Below are 19,653 nucleotides of genomic sequence, written 5' to 3' on the forward strand. Positions count from 1 at the left end.
CTGTTTGTGTTTCGGGTGCATCAAAGGGCCTCGTACGTGCTGGTCTATGTGAGTATGGGCTCCAATGGGCAGCGTTAGCAGCTCATATTGTTGATGTCAACCAATTGGGTCGTCCATCATCAATCACAGAACGGGAAGCCGGAAGCCTCTTGATTGAACACTTCGAGGGCACACGATCTATGAAGGGGCATCGTACATATTGACCGAGGTTCAAAGCTTAAATCCAGCCAACAGTAGATTCAAGTCGCAAGTGTACAATCTGATTGCACCGCAAAGCTGGAGACACCGTGGTGGAAAAATCGTATGACTGTATCATAGCACATCCATCAGCCTATAAATCAGCGCATGATGCCTGATCGATGGCACCGCTCCGGCCGTTATTTACCCAGCCATTAACTCCAGCCTACACCATACACTCAACTTCGATACCGCGTACAGCTCTGAGATCGACTCACCAGCACGCCGTGCGAGCCGCGGTGACCATCACCACCTCCCTCACCCTCTCTCGACCCCTCACCACGTCTCTCATCCCTCTCACCACTTCATCTGCATCAAGCAGCACCTCGAGCTCAAGCTCCATCCTTGCCGAAGCAGTTGCCACAACCCACTTATCATGGTGGCAGCTCCTCGCGTTAATCCTAGGTGTCATAATTGCCATAGTAGTTGGCGGATGGATGTGGTGGAGACATCGTCGGAAAGAAAGGAAGAGTAAGGAGAAGAAAGTGGCAGAGATGAAAGAGAGGGAAAAGGACAAGAAGGAGAAAGAAATGTTGGACAGATTGGCCGGTGTAGGTAAGGGAAGAGGTGATAGTGGTGAGAAAAGGAAAGGGAGAAGACGAAGGAAAAGGGGAAGAAGAGGTGTAAGTGAGAGTGAGAGTGAGACGGAAACGGAGAGTGATTGGAGCGAAGATTGGAGTGAGAGCGACGATTCTATCTCGGACGGGGGGACGATCCGACCTTCCAAAACTAGACGAAGGAGAGGTAGGGGGAGGTCCTCACGTAGGAAGAAGTATGGTCATAGTCGGTCGAGACGGAGAGGTGGCGGAGGAGGAGGGAGGTATGATAGTGATTCCGAGACTGATTTTTCCGATGAGACGTATTTGCCGCCAAGAAGGAATCGTCGGGATCGCAACCGAAAAAGAGATAGGTACGAAGACGAATATTACACTCGAGAACGAGACAGAAATCGTGATCGAGGGAGACGAAAGATATCACCATCACCACCCCCACCGGCACAGTCAACACGACCGCCAAAACCCACGCGTCAATCTACTTCTTCTTCGCAAGGCACTATACCCAGCCACTCTGCCACTGCAAAACATCGCACGTTCAGAGATAGCGTATTCTCCTCATACAATTCCATGAAGAAAGCAGCGGTCCGACTGAAGTATGTAGAAGCGAAAGTGAAGTTGAAAAAGCAGTTAGAGGAGGAAGAAGCTTTGGAGAGGAAGAGGAGGGAGAAGGTGAGAGAAGCGAATAGGGAGTTGGAGGAGATGAATGCTTGGGAGAGGGAACAAGAGCGAGCGCAAGAAGGCTCGAGTAGCGGTGAGTTGATTGTCAGACCCCATTGAATGTTTTTCGGTGTCAGTACGACTTCTGTGTCAGGTTGTTGACGCGGCTTGTGGTATTGCGGCTGCTGCAGGTCAACTGCTCATTCCACCAATCAAGAGATCGTCCACGGGTAACTCGTCCAGCTCAAGCAACGTTAGTCGTCCATCCCTACCAATCCCTCCAAGACGGGCTGGGACAACTCGGTCCGGTACTGCCGAAAGCCAGATAAGACCAGCTCAAATACCCCCGCGGGGAGATCGTAAACACCGTCAGCTGTACCCTCCTAGTCCAGCGAAAGTAGCATCACGTCCCGAGAGGATAGATACCGAAGATTCGTTGGGTATCGAATTGTCATATTTGCTAGACAACGGAGAGAAGTCGCCAAGCCATCCCCTAGGACATACTGAACAATCCAAGAACAGATCGCTTGATGGGATGCCCAAACCTCCTCTCCGATCGAATTTGAAGAAACCATCGGCGCAACTGCCACCTCGCGCGCAGCCAAAACGACCATCAGCCTCGCAGAACCAGCAGAAGACAAGCAACTGGAATCCGTTCCAAGCAGATTGGTTGTCCCATCCTATCATACCTCCTGTAGACGCCGCTACGTCCGTGGAGACGAAGAGAGAGCGGAGCGGGTCGGTTTACCTTCCCATCACAGATCCGAGGGAGAGACCGACGATACCGAAGGGGAAGTTGGCAGCTGCGCCCCTGGGTAGATCGGACCTTAATCAGACTGGGTCTTCTGATCAGGGGAGGGAAACAGACGTAGTGCAGCCTGGTAGGGTCGGTGTTGGAGGTGGAGTAGGCAATGGTGCGTCCGGATCGAAATGGGCTGATCGGTTGAGAGATAGACGGAAGTGAGAGCGTTGGAAGGGGTAATGAGTAACTCGTAACATGATGGTGTCATAACGGGGTATATATAGAGCAAGGTATCTATATGCAATCAATAGAGTTTCAATCCTGATTGTCTCCATCAGCTTGCCCGCTTCGTTCGTCCTATTTCCACACAAGGAAGCTCACTATTCGCTCTCCTCATCCTCTTCATCCGAGCTCTCATCTCCACCTCCTATCACAGCCTTCACCCCGACCTCTGCAGCCTTCTTGAACTCCCCATTTACAGCCAAAGACATCATCGTCGCTCTCCCTTTACCATGTGCTACCTTCCCTAAATCCTCTTTCGACTTTTCAGCGTCTCCTATCGCATCTTTCCAATATGTCAGAGTCTCATTCAACGTCGTTTGCGCTTGTAGCAATGCAGGAGACGCTGAGGCGTAGTACTGTGATGTCGCAGACCCAGATGTAGATGCGGCGTTTTGCGCGGTCATGCTAGAGCTTGTAGGCTCGATTGGGAAAGTGAAGGAGGAGGAGGAAGCAACGGGTTGGGCGGAAGGACCAGCGGTAGGTTGAGAAGTCGAGGAAGGCGGGAAGAGGTTGTATGTTATCGTTATTGTTTTCGGGGTCATCTTGGACGTGCAATACAGAAGAGTGCGTAGAATCGCTGGTGAACCTGTAGAGCAAGTTGTCGAAGACATCGATACATCTCAGACTTGATTTCAGAAGCCGATAACACGATAACACTCAACGAAGGCAACGAAGGAGGGAAGTGCAACCACGTGACCTCGTCATTCGTTCGCGAGGGAGTTCGGGCCGTGGTGATGGTGACGCGACAATGAAAGACAAAGTCACTAATCTACCTTCCTTTCATTCAGTTATTCAGTCTTGACAAGCATAGCTTACCCACCACCGGACGCCTGCACGATGTTACGAACATTAACGAAGTTATCCTTTTCGTTACTCGCTCTTGTCACCGTGGTTTCTGCTGCCGAGACAGGGGAGGATTCGGTGAAAGGTCTCATAGAAAAGGTATGTTCATCTTCACTTGGTCCGCCCGACGCTATTGGTACAGTCAGAGCCTCAGCCAGATTACTGTACTAAGATATTTGCTATCACAGACTGTCCCGCTACGAACACACTCCTTAGCTGCTCCCTACGTCGACAGCGATCTTCAGAACAGATGGTAAGTACGACTCACATCCCCTCCGCTCGACTGTAACTGACGGAGCCGTTATACAGGTGGGATTTCGGCGGCGATGCGATAATAGTGAGCTATGGTGCACCCGGAAATTGGATGGTACAGAGCTGACGACCTCTCTCATTGTGACTGATAGAACACGAACAAACACGTTCGACTCACGCAGGACAAACCTTCTCAACAAGGATGGTTATGGTCTCGTATGCCCTTGAGCGTAGCGAACTGGCAGATTGATGTCGAGTTTGCGGTGAGCTGGACGGTGCATGAAACGTTGAAAACCGAGAGCTGACAAGTGTGATGTCTGAATAGGTTGACGGAAGGGCGCATAATTTGTATGGAGATGGGTTTGCGATTTGGATATCAAAAGATAGGGCAAAGCAAGGACCGGTGTTCGGTAGCGTTGGTGAGTTATCCCAGCTGGCGCCTCCTCTCTACAAAGTCGGTCAAACTGACAGTGCTCCGTCTTCGTTTACAGACTACTTCACCGGCTTGGGTATTTTCTTTGATACGTAAGTCAGGCTCGGGTGGGTGTGACAGAATCAAATGGACGCTGACGGGATTGTATCTCCTGCAGCTACGCCAACACCCGACATTCGTACCAGTGGCCTCGAGTCGGCGCGATGTTAGGTGACGGAAAGACCGCTTACGACCATGATCACGATAACGAGGCGCACGAGTTGGCTGGTTGTTCCGTGAGCTCGACCCCGATTTGATGGATGCTAGCGATGTGGCTAACCTTTGCGCTCAACTTTCTTAGGAAAACTTCAGAAGACGGGGCGAAGTACCTACAAAGGCTAGATTGACATACATCAAGGGAAAGGTGTTCCAGGTGAGCTACAGCGATCGTAGAAGGGGTGCGAAGCGTAGCTGACGATTTAAACGTATGGCAGCTCAAGCTTCAAACCAAAAAGGTCAATGACTGGATTACATGTTTCGAGTCCTCCATCGATCTCCCCGAAAGTCCTTATATCGGATTTAGCTCTGCTACCGGTGACGTCTCAGATGAGCACGAGTGAGTCTACGTTAGCCTTCATGTGCTTTGTGAAGTACAACCATGTGACTGATTAATCCCCTTTTACCTGTCAGTATCATCTCCGTCAACACTTTCTCAGTTACTTTGAAATCCGAATACAGAGTTGCAGATCAAGCTGCGTTTGCGGCTGACACTAGATCGGAGGGACGAAGTGGGAAAGGAAGAAAGGTCACCAAGGCTAGTAGCTCAGGTGGTGCCGCCAGCTGGTTCTTGTTCATCCTCAAGGTAAGTTTGACTATATTTACCCAATTGTGTGATGGGACATGGTACTGACGTGGTACTACAGATCATCGGAGCTCTTGCCTTTATCGCTTTTGCCGTTGCGGCTTTCGTGAGTCACCCCAACTGCAATCTCCGCTACGGATATCGTGCTGACCTACCATACTCGTGCCGCGCAGAGGACATACAATGCTCAGAAAAAGTCAAAGCGACATTGGTAGATAGTCGAGTGATAGTCGGATGTCCGTATGCATAACATTAGCATTGATGGCTGTATGATAAGCACCAGGCAGCAGTCCTTTGTTCGCATGTGCATGCCAATCGAGTGTGCGCACCGGTGAACTGTGGACAGCTCGCAACAATGGCTCAACTGGCTGTCTGGTACTGTAGAAGGACGTTGTGACAACCTCCACCGGCCAAGTCCACCTGAGATCACGAGCGAGCTCCACCTGACCTAACAACAACATCGACTTGACCCATGAACATCAACATCTAATTAGTCCGTCTCCTTCTACCGTCTAATCGTCTTGTAACACAAACTTTTCAACAGCCTAACGAGGAGACCCAGTACAACCGAGACATCGCTTTAGCAACACGATCTATGTTCAGGAACAGCTTGTCCAGGATGTCATCGCAATTACAAATGCCTAAGATCGTGTACGGGACGGCGTGGTATGTTCCGTTTCTTAAGCGTTTGCTATGATGGGTTAGCCATGTTCCGTCAATGATAGATTGTCTTGATGATTGTAGGAAGAAAGAGCGGACTACGGAGCTGGTCATCGCTGCTGTCAAATCTGGATTTAGAGGTATCGATACCGCTTGTCAACCGAAGGTGGGTCTGAGTTCCTGCCGACCAGCGAAAGGGTACTGAGGTAATTCCTTGTCTAGCATTATCGGTCAGTGTACTGTAGAAGCTTGAGGGCTGTGCAGGTCGTCTCGTTATGGGCATGAGCTGATCTAGAACCCCGATCCGCATTCAGAGAGGATCTCGTTGGCAAAGCATTATCGACACTTATCGCTGAAGGGGTGGTGAAAAGAGAAGAGATGTACATCCAGACGAAGTGAGTGCTCTCACAATCACTTCATCAAATCTAGCTGGACGTGGCATACAGTCTCAGAACTAACCTCCTGCTCGTCCATTGCATCAGGTTCACTAGCATCGACGGCCAAGACCAATCCCAACCGCTCCCATACGATTCGAAAGCACCGATCCCAGAACAGGTCAAACAGTCCATCGCAACCTCGCTGAAGAATCTGGGAGTGGACTACATCGATTCGGTCATTCTACATTCCCCACTGCGTACTCGAGAGGTATGTCCGATAGTGCTAAATAATCAATACATCCCGAAGAAAGACTGATGTATGCGCGATACATAGCAAACCCTTGAAGCCTATCGTACGCTGGAAGACTTCGTATCCCAAGGGAAAGTCCGCGAGTTGGGAGTGTCAAATTGCTATGATCCGAAGGTGCTCAAATCGTTGATAGTTGAGGCGAAGGTGAAAGTTGGAGTGGTTCAGAATAGATGGTATGAAGGTAACGGCTGGGATTGGGCTAGTGAGTTCTTCGTTTGCTCCCTGTTCAATGAGCACCGTAGCCTGGCGCAGATAATGTAGTTGTTCTTGTGACTGGTGCTGATATCGTGTCTTCTCCAGTACACGACATCTGTCAACAGAGCGGTATTCGATATCAGTGAGTCATGACTGAATCAAGCCGATCAGCATCGCTGAACCGCACACCCCGGAAGGTCATTTTGGACGCTGTCTGGCTCTCCCACTCTCCTCCGACATCCTGCTCTGATCAACCTCGCTAATAAATACTCACTGACACCGGAACAAACGATGTACAAAATATGTCAAATGTACGTTTCTAAGTCCCACCACAAGCCATAGTCCAACTTCTACCGCTCATAAGCGCGGCAGACTTGATGTCCGACTGCGGGGTTAGCTGACATGAAGGTGCCAGATGGAACATCACACCGCTTTGCGGATCGACGACCCTGTCTCATGTCAACGAAGCGCTCGCTGTGGAAGGTGCGACGGGTTTGAAGGAAGATACGCCGGAAGTGAAACAACTTTGGGATGCGATGCACGGCGTGTAAATGATTCGACAGGTGACAGAAGACGACCCATGCAAGGTGTTTGCACTACTCAAAAACATTGCATCGGGTTCCATACTTCACATCTACTACTATCTCCAACACCCCAAGCCGAATTCGTCTTCACTCATAGTGCAATCCTCTCTCCCCAAATTTCCCTGTTACCGCCAGAGCGCGCTGTGCCAGACGATGCAAATAGCGCCACTGCAACACGATCTGAATCCAGGATGACGCTACTTCTTCTTGAGCCATGTAGGCTCCTGGTAGGAGATGGTCCCTTGCACCGACCGGGAACCATCCTTGTCAGGATGATTCAGCTGTGATTGCTGCATTTTGTTGAGCTTCTTTGTCATTCCTGCATCACAAGTGATATCAAATTGATCGTCCTCATTCCGTCGGCTGCGTTGAACTGAGATGGTTGAGGAGTAACCGTTAGATGCAGTTTCGTATTGCAATCCGGTTCCCCTGGTATCTTTGGTGACGAACTCATTGTGTCGAGACACTCGTTTGGCTGATGCAGCGTTTCGATCATCTGTTCTTCTTCCCTGGTACTTCATGTCATGGATTTGAAGAAATCCCATTTCATCAAAAGAGCACTTCATGGAAACGGGATAGCTACGAGATGCAGTGTCTTCTGTGTCATTTGGGTTTGGAAATTGGACTCTGAAGCATTTGAAGCAGACATGTTGTGGTGATGGTGATTTGTTTCGTATGAGATTGGGGATGAATCAGAATTGTGATTATGATATGATGGTGAATGTATAACTTGCTGCAGAGATGATGAGTGGTGAAAGAACATGTTGAGAAAGGCTACTTTTATAGTGTAAGACCGTACAAAGTGCCAAAAGCAAAATACTTGTCAGTGATGTCATTGGCAGATCAGTGTGTTTCAGGGGCATAGACCATGCATCTAATGAGGTCATGTCATCTCAATGACATCAATATGACTTCATGTGACATCATAATGATATCATAACTCTTTTGAGGTCACAATGATGTCAGTATGACCCAATGTGACATCAAATTGACATCAATGTCATCAGCTTCATATCTTTTGCATTGTAGTCATGGTCATTGTGATATACCTTATGGGTGACTGTGAAGACCAGAGTTGCAAGTCTTGTCAAGATATTTTCTGTTGTATTTTTTTGCTTGTAATGGTCACAGTGTTACAGTCAATGGCAACAAAGCAGCCTGAGGTGATCAGACTCAAGACAATTGTGAAGGTGCAATGAATCCACTCATCAAGAGTTTAGCAACTAGAGAGCAATTTCGTCGGGAAAAACAAATGGAGCCAGTATACTATGACGTCATAGTGGTTTCCTACAGGAAACAAGACAGGAGTGTGAAACATCATAGACAGCTTCATGAGGCTCTGTTGTTATGTCACAGCGATGACATTTAACCCCTCACTATGACCTCATGATGATTTCAGAGGGGTATCCATCCTTTGTACTGCTCCACTGTCCTTCATCCGTGCGCTTGATGTGGCAATCAGGCCTGTCTGTTATGGGGTATAAGACAGACATAATCCCTCATCCCCACAGTTGTTATTTGCCACTGGAACAGCAACAACACATATCCAACCGCCTTTGTTTCATCTTTTGTTATCCAATAAGCATTTGTAAGTCTGCACACATGTTGATGCTAGAACACATCTGACCATCTTGTGTTCAGCTTCTTTTCAACATGTCTGGTCATCAGAGAGACAATGAGGCCTACCGTGATGGTTCGAGACATTACCGCTCCACCAGAGAGAATCCAAAGAAACATGGCACCAAAGAAAGAGTCCGCAGAATCACCACGTACAAGCTGTCTGAGAATGGCCACAGAGTGAAGCGATACAGCAGTTCTGACAACTCAAGAACTGAACCCAACAGCACTGCATACACCATGAATGGTGTTTCTAATCAAGGAAGATACTCTGGAGGAACCCACCGCACCCATACTCACCACATGTCGGGTCACCCCCACCGCTCCAGAAGGGCAGAGAACTCCACTGATGAAAGAGAGAATGACACCATCACTGTTTACCCAGAGCCTAGTGGTCCTAGCAGACCTCATCACCACCACAAACATTCCAGACACAACAGTCACACCAATGGCAGCAGACAAAACAGCGGCAGCTATGATGACTACACTGCTGATGTTCCTGGATCCTCTCAGCAACTTGAAACCATCCAAAGTGGCGATCCCTCTGCTGCTTCTGGGAGCACAGTGGACCGTGAGGTGAGTGTCACACATGTACCCAAGAGCTGTCACTGACCCAATCTGCGGGCATACAGCTCGGGCCATTTGACAGGCCAAAAGTCAAGCTTGACTTCAATTTCGTGCACAATTGGGAAGCAGCAGGGCCACGAACACCCAAGCGGTAGACAAGCATGCAAGCTGGATCAGAAAGGATGGAAAGATGAGGCACCACAACTTAGTAGGACAAGTGACAGGAATGCTTTAGATGAATAGTCCCTCTGCTTTCTATTCGCATGTTGTGAGCTATGAAGAAGGGTCATGTAGTATCTGAGGAATTTGAGTTTTATATGCATGCTATGTAGCCTATCAAACAACCCTAATAAGCTAGGAGAACTGTTACTTCCTGAGACTTTCTATGGAACCATTGCAAAGACTGTCATGTGTCAGACACCAGTGTTCCAGTCACAGATTGGGATACCATGTTCAGCAATTGTCTGTTGATTGTTATGATCCATAACTGTGAAACTGGTCAACACAACTACTAGTCAATCCCAAGCCTGTATTGATTGTCAAATTGTCCAGGTATTAATACTGTATCCATTCTGGGGTTTTTCATGTAATCAGAGTCCTCTGTCATGGATCAGCATGACAATGCACTTACTTTATAGGTAGAAAGCTGCATCTAACCCACCTCTTGACATACAATTGCTATTCTTGTACCATCCACTATGGCTATTGCAATTGCGTTGTTTGCATTCAGATCTATACAATCATACCACAGAATTGAAGTGGTGATACTAAAATGCTGCCAGACCTCAACTGAGGCAGCTCATGCCAGGCCATTTATGGTCATCACAACCACTGCCATGACCGTAGCTATGATTGGCACATGTACCTGGGTACATCATACAATAAGCCTAAAGCACTGTCCTTTTCATTGGACTCCTCCTGTATTCCTCCATACCAGTGTGACACACTTCCTTGTCAATTATGACATGTATGGTCTGGTTATTTTAGGTCAACAGTTGAGGTATGTTCTATACATTGTCAATTTGATTGTGAATAAATGAGCACTGACAGTGATAGAGGTGAAATGGAGCGGCCATTCAGTTGTTGAACACATACCCCTTGCTACAGGGGAACATTTAGTACACTACATCAGTGTGAATCTGCCCTAGCCAGTGCCATTCTGATGGTAGCGCAGAATGACCAAAGATCATGACTGGTGCACCCTCTGCCAAATATTTTGGTTTGTACAGGCTCATTGTTCGACTCAGAGCAGATTGCTCTGCACACATTTAATACGGGATGTTCCCAAAGCCGGATTCCGCATACATAAGTGTTGAAATATGAAACTGAAATTGCAATATTTGTTAAACCATGATTAAAAGAAACACATAAATCATTAGAACCGTTAACAAAAGGGACAAGTAAGGAACCTGTATCAACAAAAAGAGTCATGCCTGCCCACCTCTCCTAAGAATCATCACAAGATGACAGTGCGTGTCATCGAGGCAAGACATCATTCCAGTACTGACGTCTCAGATCCCTCCCTGAGCAATCCTGAGTGGTTGGAGCACTTGGAGGGTTTGTTTCCTCCATTGTCACTTCTTCATGACTTGAGTTTGACAAATCAACAGTACTACCCCATGTGTCAATCATCCCGCTCATTGGCCAAGTCTGGTGAGATCCTGAGGCTGGTGTATCTGGATTGAGACTGGTATCTGTTATTGAACTCGGCTGTGAGTAGTTTCCCTGAGAAGTTGCTCTGCTCTTTTTCTTCTTTGGATACTCATGTTTGTGTTTGTGCCAATTTTGTCTTTTCCGCTCTTTCTTTGCCTCCAGGCTTTGGTCTTCAAACTTCGTATGCCTCAACAAAGCAATATCAGGGGGCACAGAAGCTGGATTCTAGAGATCAAAGGACACTTCAACAATGGCCACCCTTTCTAACGACTTGGTGCCAACACCTAAACTTACTGATGTACTGCTGTTTGGATTAGCAGACGGATTTTCGGCAAAATATTTCTGCCTTTGCCTGTATCTGTGCACTGCTTCTTTGTCTTCACACATAAATGATGAATTAGCAAAGTATGCTGCAGCTATCTCAGAAGAGAGGAAGGTACCCCACTTGCAAGTCGACACTCACTGTTTTGCCTCACTAGTTCAGCTTTACTTGGTCCTGCTGTTTTGGACAAGTCAGTCCCTACATTGCCGGCTGAAGTAAGCTGGTGAGAAGACCTACTTGCATGCTGAATCATGCAATGTACAAAGTGAGTATGGGTCAGCTAGGACGCCAAGCAGAATAATCGCACTAGTCCAGCCTGTGCCACTTGACTCTGAAATGTGAAGCTTCACAAGGTCCTGAAGGAAGTCAGATTGTGCTGTACCCACCTGGTCATTGTATGTAGCATGGCTCAGGCTGCTGCTCTGCTCTGGGGCATATGCAGAAGGCTGCAGTGCTGCACTGGAGTGATACTAGATGTATACATCCCAAATATGTCAGCATCTTATGGACTGATGGGTAGAAGTCAAACAGGAGGGCTCACCTGTGCATCTGGAGTCAACTGTGCCGAACAACTTCCAAAGGTATCTTGCCGCAAAGGGTACTCAGAAGACCACTTACCCATTCATGTTGTGTAACTTGTTAGTATCACTCTAACATAGGCTAATGAATGAGTTGTTGAAGGACAGAGACCAACCTGAGTGTGTGCATAGCTCTGTGCCGGATAGCTCTCACAGCCACCTTCCTTTGAAGGATACTCATTGTCTTGTGTATACAGTGGAGCAGCATATGGAGAAAATTGTGTCTGTGCGTTACGTGGCACGTCAGTATTACACTACCATGGGGCCAGGTATGAGTCAAGGGCAACCCCAAGAAGCACTCACAATGCTATGTGATGTCTGATGGCTTTTGTAGCTCTGCTGAGCTTGAGTAGGCTGAGCAGAATCAAATGGGCTCATAGTGGATGAGGATCTCTCTCTCCCTCTCTCTCTGTCTTTGTGTGTGGGTGTGTGGGTGTGTGGGTGGGTTCAAGAACAAATGCAACACTGGATGATTCACAAATAGGAACAGGAATTCTAGTCTAAATATGCAATCATTTGTACTACTGAACATGGCTCGAGAATCCCTATATCCATATCCTCTGAGGATGAGTATTCAGCCCCCGTGATGTCACACAAAGGATTCAAAACATTGGCTGATTGTTGAAACACAAGAAGTTATTCTGAAATGACAAGCAACTAGTTGGTTTCTTTTCAATGTGATGTCATTGACATCATTGGATCTCTTACAAGCATATTCCATCTTTTGGCTACCTGGTTAGGAGATAGTGACAGTAATGGGCTCTGCCTACTTTCTACCTGATATGGGACTGTGTTGATTTCCTGACCCAGAAATGGAGCAACCTGTCATGAAAGGTGATTATCAAGATCATTTTCTGAGGAATACATGAACAAGATCCAGGCTCGAGTGTGATCTTTTTTGCGATGCAGAACTCTAATAGTGAAGCCCGCCACTGGGCAGGCCGCACACTATAGTCATATCACACAGTGTTGTCATCATGACCTCGAAAGGAACGAGCAGGAAATATAGCTGAAAAAACAAGACGATCGAAGGAAGCCAAAGCCCGCTAGCGGGTCCATGATGTCATTGAGCAAGGCATACATCACTGGTATGACATCATTGCAGTCTTCTCACACACTTCATAACATTTGCTAGTGACTTCATTCAGACTGGGCACACAATTCTGAACACAGAGGCAGGCCAAGGGGGAGTCTGTTGAACATACATAAGGGAACACTCCAGCAGAACAACACACTCTATATCCTCTGCATATCGTCCCATCCCTGTTTTCTTCTACCTGACACACATCTGTGCACTCACATAGGCTTTTGGCAAAAATGAACCCATATTATCCTTCTCAGCCTCCTCTCTTGGACACAAGACACTACCAGACACCATTTAGTAGAATGAATGTTTCTTATGGTGATGGTATGAGTAAGCCAACATATATTGCATGTTGTGAGTGCTTCCTGTCATATTGGTACATGTACACACAGCATCAACTGCCCGTACTATATGTGATTTTGACATTTTGTACTACTTCATGTAGGTGAAGTCATCCATTTATTCTGTTCCACAGTATTCTGGGTATCCTCCACCTTAAGATTGACCTCAGAGCTATCCTGCTTGTACAAGGGCACACATGCAGGTTAGGGTCTTGGATTGGATATTGTACAGTCAGTGATGAAAACCTCACTGACATATCATATGGTCTTCATGTGTAGATTCCACCTCATGCAGTACCTTAGGCTCCAAGCTACCTTGTCGAGCAGAGTGCTGCTAGGAGCTACTCTGAACAGAAGCTGGCAAATATACAGGTTGGTTCATCTCATTTCTTATTCTAATTGCTATTTGAGAGATGTGGGTTTGACAACTGGAATGCCACCACCAGCATTGGACAGTGTACATGTGAGATACAACATCTAGCTACTCATTGTTGTGATATTGCTTGCTGATGCCAATGTATAGGCATCCAACTATACCCCCCTTCAGGCATCTACAAGCTTGATGGATGCAGACAGCAAAGCCTACAGAGCAAATCAAGAAAGAGCCCAGATACGGGAGACCAATTATTGCAGACAAAAAAGGCAGAGAAAGTGAAAGCAAATCAGCAGAATGCATCCTCACAATGCACATACAGCTACCACCTCCATGCAAGGCCCACAGCTTGCAGGTGCTTACCAATCTTCACTTACCAGACCAGCATCAGCATGCCTGACACTTCCTTAAGTGATTTAAGATGCCCAGTTCGAGAGTCTGCTGGGAATTTGTCTGATGGAGAGGAGACTATGGATGACACAAACCCAACACCCACTCAAATAGAGTACCGGATGTACGAGACATGGGGTTGACTAACAGATCGCTGTACTGGTATCACAGTAGTGAACTAGACAGAGGAATATACATTCGTCACAGGAATAGCTATGTACGAGTCCTGTGCTTATGTATATACGTGTTACGACCTGTCCCCAGAAGGCCTGGTAGTCACCAGAGACAGGATAGACAACGAAGGTTTAAGGCAAGCTTGGATCACAACTGATGAGAGTGAGCCGTGAGCTTGAGGATTGGTCGACGACAAGGGAGTTTGCTTGGAAGGATCAGCAAGCGGGGAACTGGTGTTGACAATATGTAGAAGACAACGTCTAAGCTGTTATGGTATGCGCAAGGCTCCGGAGGAGCTGCAGCATGAACAGGCCTTGAACGATGTAACTAGTTTGTAAAGACGAATCGATATTTCTGATCCTTTCTTTTCCCTCAAGGATCAGAGTACAAAAACTAGCGACCTTATATACCTTTTGCTATATCCCGCGAGGGTCCCTCATCACCCTCAGTCCGGAGCACAAAGCCTCAGCAAGGGTTTGTGTTTTGATCTCCTTCGCCTCAATGCCACACAGTGGGTTTGTGTTCTGATCTTCCACAACACCACAGAGTGGGATTGTGATTTGATCTTGCATTGCACAGTCCCGCAGAGTGGAAGCGTGCTTTGGCCTGGTGGCATGACTGGGTCATGACAATACGTACCAATAATGCCACAAGAACTGTGGGAACGATTAGTCAGTCGAATCGGTCATCTCCTACAACGGCTGTCGCCGGACCGACTTCAAACTGGTTCCTGATGGATAACGAGTCGAAGTATTCGGAGACTGAGTCGAGGTGTCACGACATGAGTTGTTCATTCAGTTGTACTGGGTGTGACAGATGCAAACAACCCTCGAGCGAAGTAATAGTGAAAGGGCGGTCAAATGAGAACCGGACAATTATCCCCTTCTCCCTTGAATCTCGGTGGTACCACACATGTCCTATTATGAGACCTACGGTGGAGTGCTACAAAGATAATGGAGATTCTGCTGAACCTTCCGATTCTGGCTATATATACCCAAAGGATATTGGTCTTGGTAGTTATCATTCATGACAAAGTGTCTCATAACTTGGTCAGAGTGTTGGAATTTTCTGGCATGACAACTTTTGTAGCCTTTGACAGAACCATCATCTCCAAGGATTCTGCTTTTGGTCTGCCCACTTCCACATATTTTCATGGCATGATATACCTACACTTGCCTTGCGTACTTGAGCAATCTTTGAGCAGCATTGCAATTTGGGATGAACAGAGGCGCTTATGTAACATAGTATCATGAGGATTCCGGTATTTACGGATTGCTGCGGTTTTGACGGTTCAAACGGTACACTCGTACCCGGTCGACCCATCTCCTACCTCGTCTTTACGTCGTCCATATCCTCATTTAATTACTCTTGCATTGGCAAGAACATACTTTGACCCCCTTCGGCAGCTCCCTCTCCTATCCTGGTCGTAATACGATGCCAGTCCCCTATCACGCTCAAAGACCAGTACGAGCCGAGGTACTTCCGCTCTTCGCCTCCGCATCAACCTCGAGACCGTATCAACATGAGATAGCACGAGCGAATAGTGCTTTGTGGGCAAGACTGGGCGATGTCTTCGGTGCCAAAACTTCAGATGAAAGACGGGGAGTGGCCGTTGAATGGCCGGAGGATAACAGGCTTGGGAAGGGGAAAGGCAAGAGGAGAAGCTTGGTAGTCTGGGTAGAAGAGATGGACGAGAAGGTATGTGGTCGCCCTACCAATCAAGCTCGTGTGTCCTAATCCAGCTTCTTTCAACAGGATGAGTCAAATGGCCCACAGCTCTACGTCCACCCTTCGCTCCTCCCATCTTTCTCGGCCACGCCTCTGCACGTCGTCCTCCACTCACTTAGACCAATCGCTCTATCCCTAATCGTCCTTCAACCTGTACTGAACAGTCCTTCAGATCAACTCGCTTCTTCCCCTACCGACCTTGACTTCTCTCACCTTTACGCTGACAACGATGATCTTGGAATCAATGGTTCTGAGGGACCTAACAGCTCACCGAACGGACACCATCACATCCCACCTATCATCCGAGAGGGCTCATTTCTCCATTCATCCTCTGGGGAGACGCCGAATCAACGCTACAAAGTCCTTATGTCGGAGCCTGTACAACAAGGTCTTTTATCGCCAAACACTCGAATCATCGTGTCCGAATCTCCATACCAACCTCCCTCGGAAGGATACTCGAACGGTGACGACGGGATCAGTGAGAGTAGCTATGCCAAGACGCATCTATCATTGTCCAATTTCGACCCGGACGCTTTCCTGTCGTCCTCCCTTTCTCTGTCGCTATCACAAATCGACTCGTTACCGGATGGCGAAACATTTGCTGATGATATGGAGCTGGCAAATTCCGTTTCGACCAGTACTTCGGGATCGTTGACACCCAGACCGGGCGGGAGAACACCTCCCTCTCCGCCTGCGACATACACAGAAGTTCTGCAGGATGAGAGCGAAGTAGAGAGAGGAGCGAGGTTCACACCCGTCAGAGCGAAGGGTAGGATGGAGGGTGAGATTGGAGACGAAGATGTATGTTGGCTCGGAGTAGGAGGTTTGGGTCGAGCAGGTATATTCGAGGGCGATTGGGTGAGTCTTGTTCTGCCTAAGTCTGTGGGTTTCGCTTATCAAAGTTCCGGCTTACAGGTCTTCCTGAAAAGCTTGAACACATCTGAGGGGGCAGGCAGTGGTAGACTTGTCAAAGCACTTGCATGGGAACGTCTTGACGAACCGGATGAGGAGCTGTAAGTCCCCATTCTTCATCTCTGTCGAGAGTAGGCGTTGACGTCTGCCCTTGTCAGACCGGCTGATCCCATCCTACTTCCGCCATCGCTGTACCGCTCGCTATTCTCGTCCCCTGCTACCTCTACTCCACAGGTTGTGGTACAAGCGACACCGTTCGGCACTCGTTCTCCCACAATTCCCCTTGCCCGGACTGTGACGCTTGCTCGAGTAGCGACTGCTGAAGGCGTGGACAAGCGCTATGAACGATCTTGGCTCATAGGTCAGAAGAGCCTTTTCGCGAGTCGGAAGGGAAAAGAGAAGGAACAACCGATGAGACTCGTCCGAAGAGGAGACATCATCTCCGTTCCCGTCTGGCTCGATAAGCCGATGACGGAACAAGAGCGCGAACAAGGTCTGGACTCAGACGAGGAGGACAGCGACGACGACGAAGATATGCCACCTCAGTCAAGACGACCTTCACCTATAGGTGTGGTTTACTTCACTGTCACGTCGCTTTCTTATGACCCGTTGGTGCCGATTGAGGAGGATTTCAGATCTTCTCTTTCGGCCAAAGCTCGAGCGGGCGAATTAGGCTGTTGGGTAGATGGAGGGAAGACGAAGATGGTGTACATGGGACTGGAGAAAGAAAGAGTTGAGAGAAGAGAAGGAGAGCTATCCTGGCATGGTATATGTAAGTCATACTCTTCTCAGTTTGTGACAATCATGCTAACGAAACAGTAGTACCATCTCCGGCTCCGTTCTCTGTGACAGCTACGATCAAACTCCGAGACCTGCTCGCATCTTGCTTCTATCAGTCCTCAATGGCGTATGCTGTACAACTTTCGATCTTGATCAAGGGGGCGAGTGGTGCTGGAAAGCGATCTCTGATACGCTCCATCGCCGACGAGCTTGGATTCAATATCGTCAATGTGAGCAATTACCGGCTTGTTATTCGCAATGACCTGCGTGTTCTAATAGCTGCCCTTTAGGTCGAATGTTACGACATCATTGGTGATACACCAGCAGTCACCTCTGGCACCTTACTTGCACGTCTTGACAAAGCTCGAACATGCGCACCATCACTCTTGGTGCTTCATCACATCGAGGCACTTGCCAAGAAGACCGAGTCCACGGTGCTAGGCCGTTCTCCGCCAATCGTTAAAGTGATAGAGGAGGTGATGGACGACGCGAGGAAAGCTTCAGCTGAAGGAGGGTGGCCAATCGTTGTCTTCGGAACTACTTCAGATGAGGACGCCGTGCCTACCGAAGTTGGAGGGTGTTTCAAGCAGGATGTGGAGTTGAAGGTGAGCACAATCGTCGGGGCTGAACTGTTCTGCTCTAATTTGCGTTTCTTGTTAGGCCCCCAATGAGATCGAGCGGCTCCATATTGTTCAGCATGCGTTGTCCAGCATGGCTGTCGCACCGGATATCGAGCTGAAATCGATAGCCCGACAAACTGCAGCTCTTCACGCTGGCGATATTACAGCACTCATTCATCGCGCCCACGACCTCGCACTCAAACGAGCTACTTCCGCTTCGACACATCTGTCCACACGTGAAGTCCTGCTGGCTGGAGTAGCAATCACAGCTTCGGATATCTCGCTGGCATTGGCCGATGCCAGAGCTGCGTATTCAGATAGCATTGGGGCACCGAAGATACCGAACGTCTCATGGGACGATGTTGGTGGCTTGGTCAATGTCAAAGGGGACATACTGGACACGATTCAGCTACCACTGGAGCACCCTGAGATGTTCGGAGAAGGCCTGAAGAAGCGTTCTGGTGAGTCGCCTTTAGGATTGTACGCGTTCGGAGCTAGAACTGATCTGGTAACAGGTATACTACTCTATGGTCCTCCTGGAACGGGTAAAACACTTCTGGCCAAAGCGGTCGCCACGTCTTGCTCTCTCAACTTCCTGTCGGTCAAAGGTCCAGAGCTACTCAACATGTACATCGGTGAATCCGAAGCCAACGTACGACGGATATTCCAACGCGCTCGAGATGCCGCACCGTGCGTCATCTTCATGGACGAACTGGACTCCATCGCACCGAAACGAGGTAATCAAGGTGATTCAGGAGGAGTTATGGACCGTATCGTCTCGCAACTTCTTGCAGAGCTGGATGGGATGTCAACATCCGGCGGGAGTGGAGGAGGTGTATTTGTGCTAGGAGCGACAAACCGACCTGACTTGCTCGACCCGGCATTACTGAGACCAGGTCGATTTGACAAGATGCTCTATCTTTCCGTTCCCACCACGCATCAAGCTCAATTCAGTATCTTGCAAGCACTAACAAGGAAATTCAATCTCGCTCAAGAGTTGGATTTAGCAGAGGTTGCGGAGATGTGTCCGTTCAATTATACGGGTGCGGATCTGTATGCTCTCTGTGCAGATGCGATGTTGGGAGCAATGACGCGCTTGGCCTCGCAAGTGGACGAGAAGATCGCAAGCATCAATCGACGAGCCGGAAATGCAGATGGGGGAGGTGTAGAGAAGACCTGGGTAGGGGAGTTGACTCCTCAGTGGTATTTGAGCAGAATGGCGAGCAAAGGGGAAGTAGAGGTAAGAGTTGGAAAGGAAGATTTCGAAGAGGCTCTGAAGAAGTTGGTGCCGAGTGTCAGTCAAGAGGAGATGAAGCATTATGAGAGGGTCCAGAAGGAGTTCCAAGGCTTTGGGATTGGCAAAGCGCAGGCGAATGGAGGTGCGGTGGACAAGGGGAAAGGGAAAGGTAAAGCGAGGGAGGTCGATGGTGAAGGTGAAAATGTGATTTGATAGTCTTTTGCATATCATGTTACGAACGTCAATGCAAACCTGCGCATGGACATGCATTTATGTGACTTCTTCCGTTGTACCCTATCTCGCCATG

The 19,653-nt window shown here is 48.3% G+C and overlaps 5 protein-coding genes across 5 annotated transcripts; 4 read left to right on the forward strand and 1 right to left on the reverse strand.

Moving 5' to 3' along the window:
• Positions 1 to 359: 359 nt before the first annotated feature.
• On the forward strand, positions 360 to 2,415 carry CI109_103965 (uncharacterized protein; the record flags this gene model as incomplete). Its single annotated transcript, XM_032005306.1, has 2 exons — positions 360 to 1,545; positions 1,589 to 2,415. The coding sequence occupies 2 exons, from the start codon at positions 360 to 362 to the stop codon at positions 2,413 to 2,415; spliced, it is 2,013 nt and encodes a 670-aa protein (XP_031860540.1).
• Positions 2,416 to 2,573: 158 nt separating this feature from the next.
• CI109_103966 (uncharacterized protein) lies at positions 2,574 to 3,017 on the reverse strand (the record flags this gene model as incomplete). Its single annotated transcript, XM_032005305.1, has 1 exon — positions 2,574 to 3,017. The coding sequence occupies one exon, from the start codon at positions 3,015 to 3,017 to the stop codon at positions 2,574 to 2,576; it is 444 nt and encodes a 147-aa protein (XP_031860539.1).
• A 295-nt stretch (positions 3,018 to 3,312) lies between these two features.
• Positions 3,313 to 5,059, forward strand: CI109_103967 (uncharacterized protein; the record flags this gene model as incomplete). The annotated part of the gene is made up of 12 exons (XM_032005304.1): positions 3,313 to 3,417; positions 3,507 to 3,571; positions 3,628 to 3,655; positions 3,723 to 3,833; positions 3,896 to 3,989; positions 4,062 to 4,095; positions 4,161 to 4,278; positions 4,344 to 4,415; positions 4,477 to 4,598; positions 4,673 to 4,844; positions 4,906 to 4,950; positions 5,018 to 5,059. 12 exons carry the CDS (start codon positions 3,313 to 3,315, stop codon positions 5,057 to 5,059), a joined length of 1,008 nt encoding a protein of 335 aa, XP_031860538.1.
• Positions 5,060 to 5,439: 380 nt separating this feature from the next.
• CI109_103968 (uncharacterized protein) lies at positions 5,440 to 6,937 on the forward strand (the record flags this gene model as incomplete). The annotated part of the gene is made up of 9 exons (XM_032005303.2): positions 5,440 to 5,510; positions 5,589 to 5,670; positions 5,727 to 5,734; positions 5,819 to 5,899; positions 5,987 to 6,149; positions 6,216 to 6,393; positions 6,492 to 6,528; positions 6,584 to 6,697; positions 6,802 to 6,937. 9 exons carry the CDS (start codon positions 5,440 to 5,442, stop codon positions 6,935 to 6,937), a joined length of 870 nt encoding a protein of 289 aa, XP_031860537.2.
• An 8,566-nt stretch (positions 6,938 to 15,503) lies between these two features.
• On the forward strand, positions 15,504 to 19,559 carry CI109_103969 (uncharacterized protein; the record flags this gene model as incomplete). Its single annotated transcript, XM_032005302.1, has 8 exons — positions 15,504 to 15,767; positions 15,825 to 16,655; positions 16,713 to 16,810; positions 16,868 to 17,481; positions 17,532 to 17,719; positions 17,780 to 18,094; positions 18,150 to 18,570; positions 18,625 to 19,559. 8 exons carry the CDS (start codon positions 15,504 to 15,506, stop codon positions 19,557 to 19,559), a joined length of 3,666 nt encoding a protein of 1,221 aa, XP_031860536.1.
• Positions 19,560 to 19,653: the final 94 nt, after the last annotated feature.

Source organism: Kwoniella shandongensis, chromosome 7, assembly GCF_008629635.2.
Source record: "Kwoniella shandongensis chromosome 7, complete sequence".
Taxonomy (NCBI): Eukaryota; Fungi; Basidiomycota; class Tremellomycetes; order Tremellales; family Cryptococcaceae; genus Kwoniella; species Kwoniella shandongensis.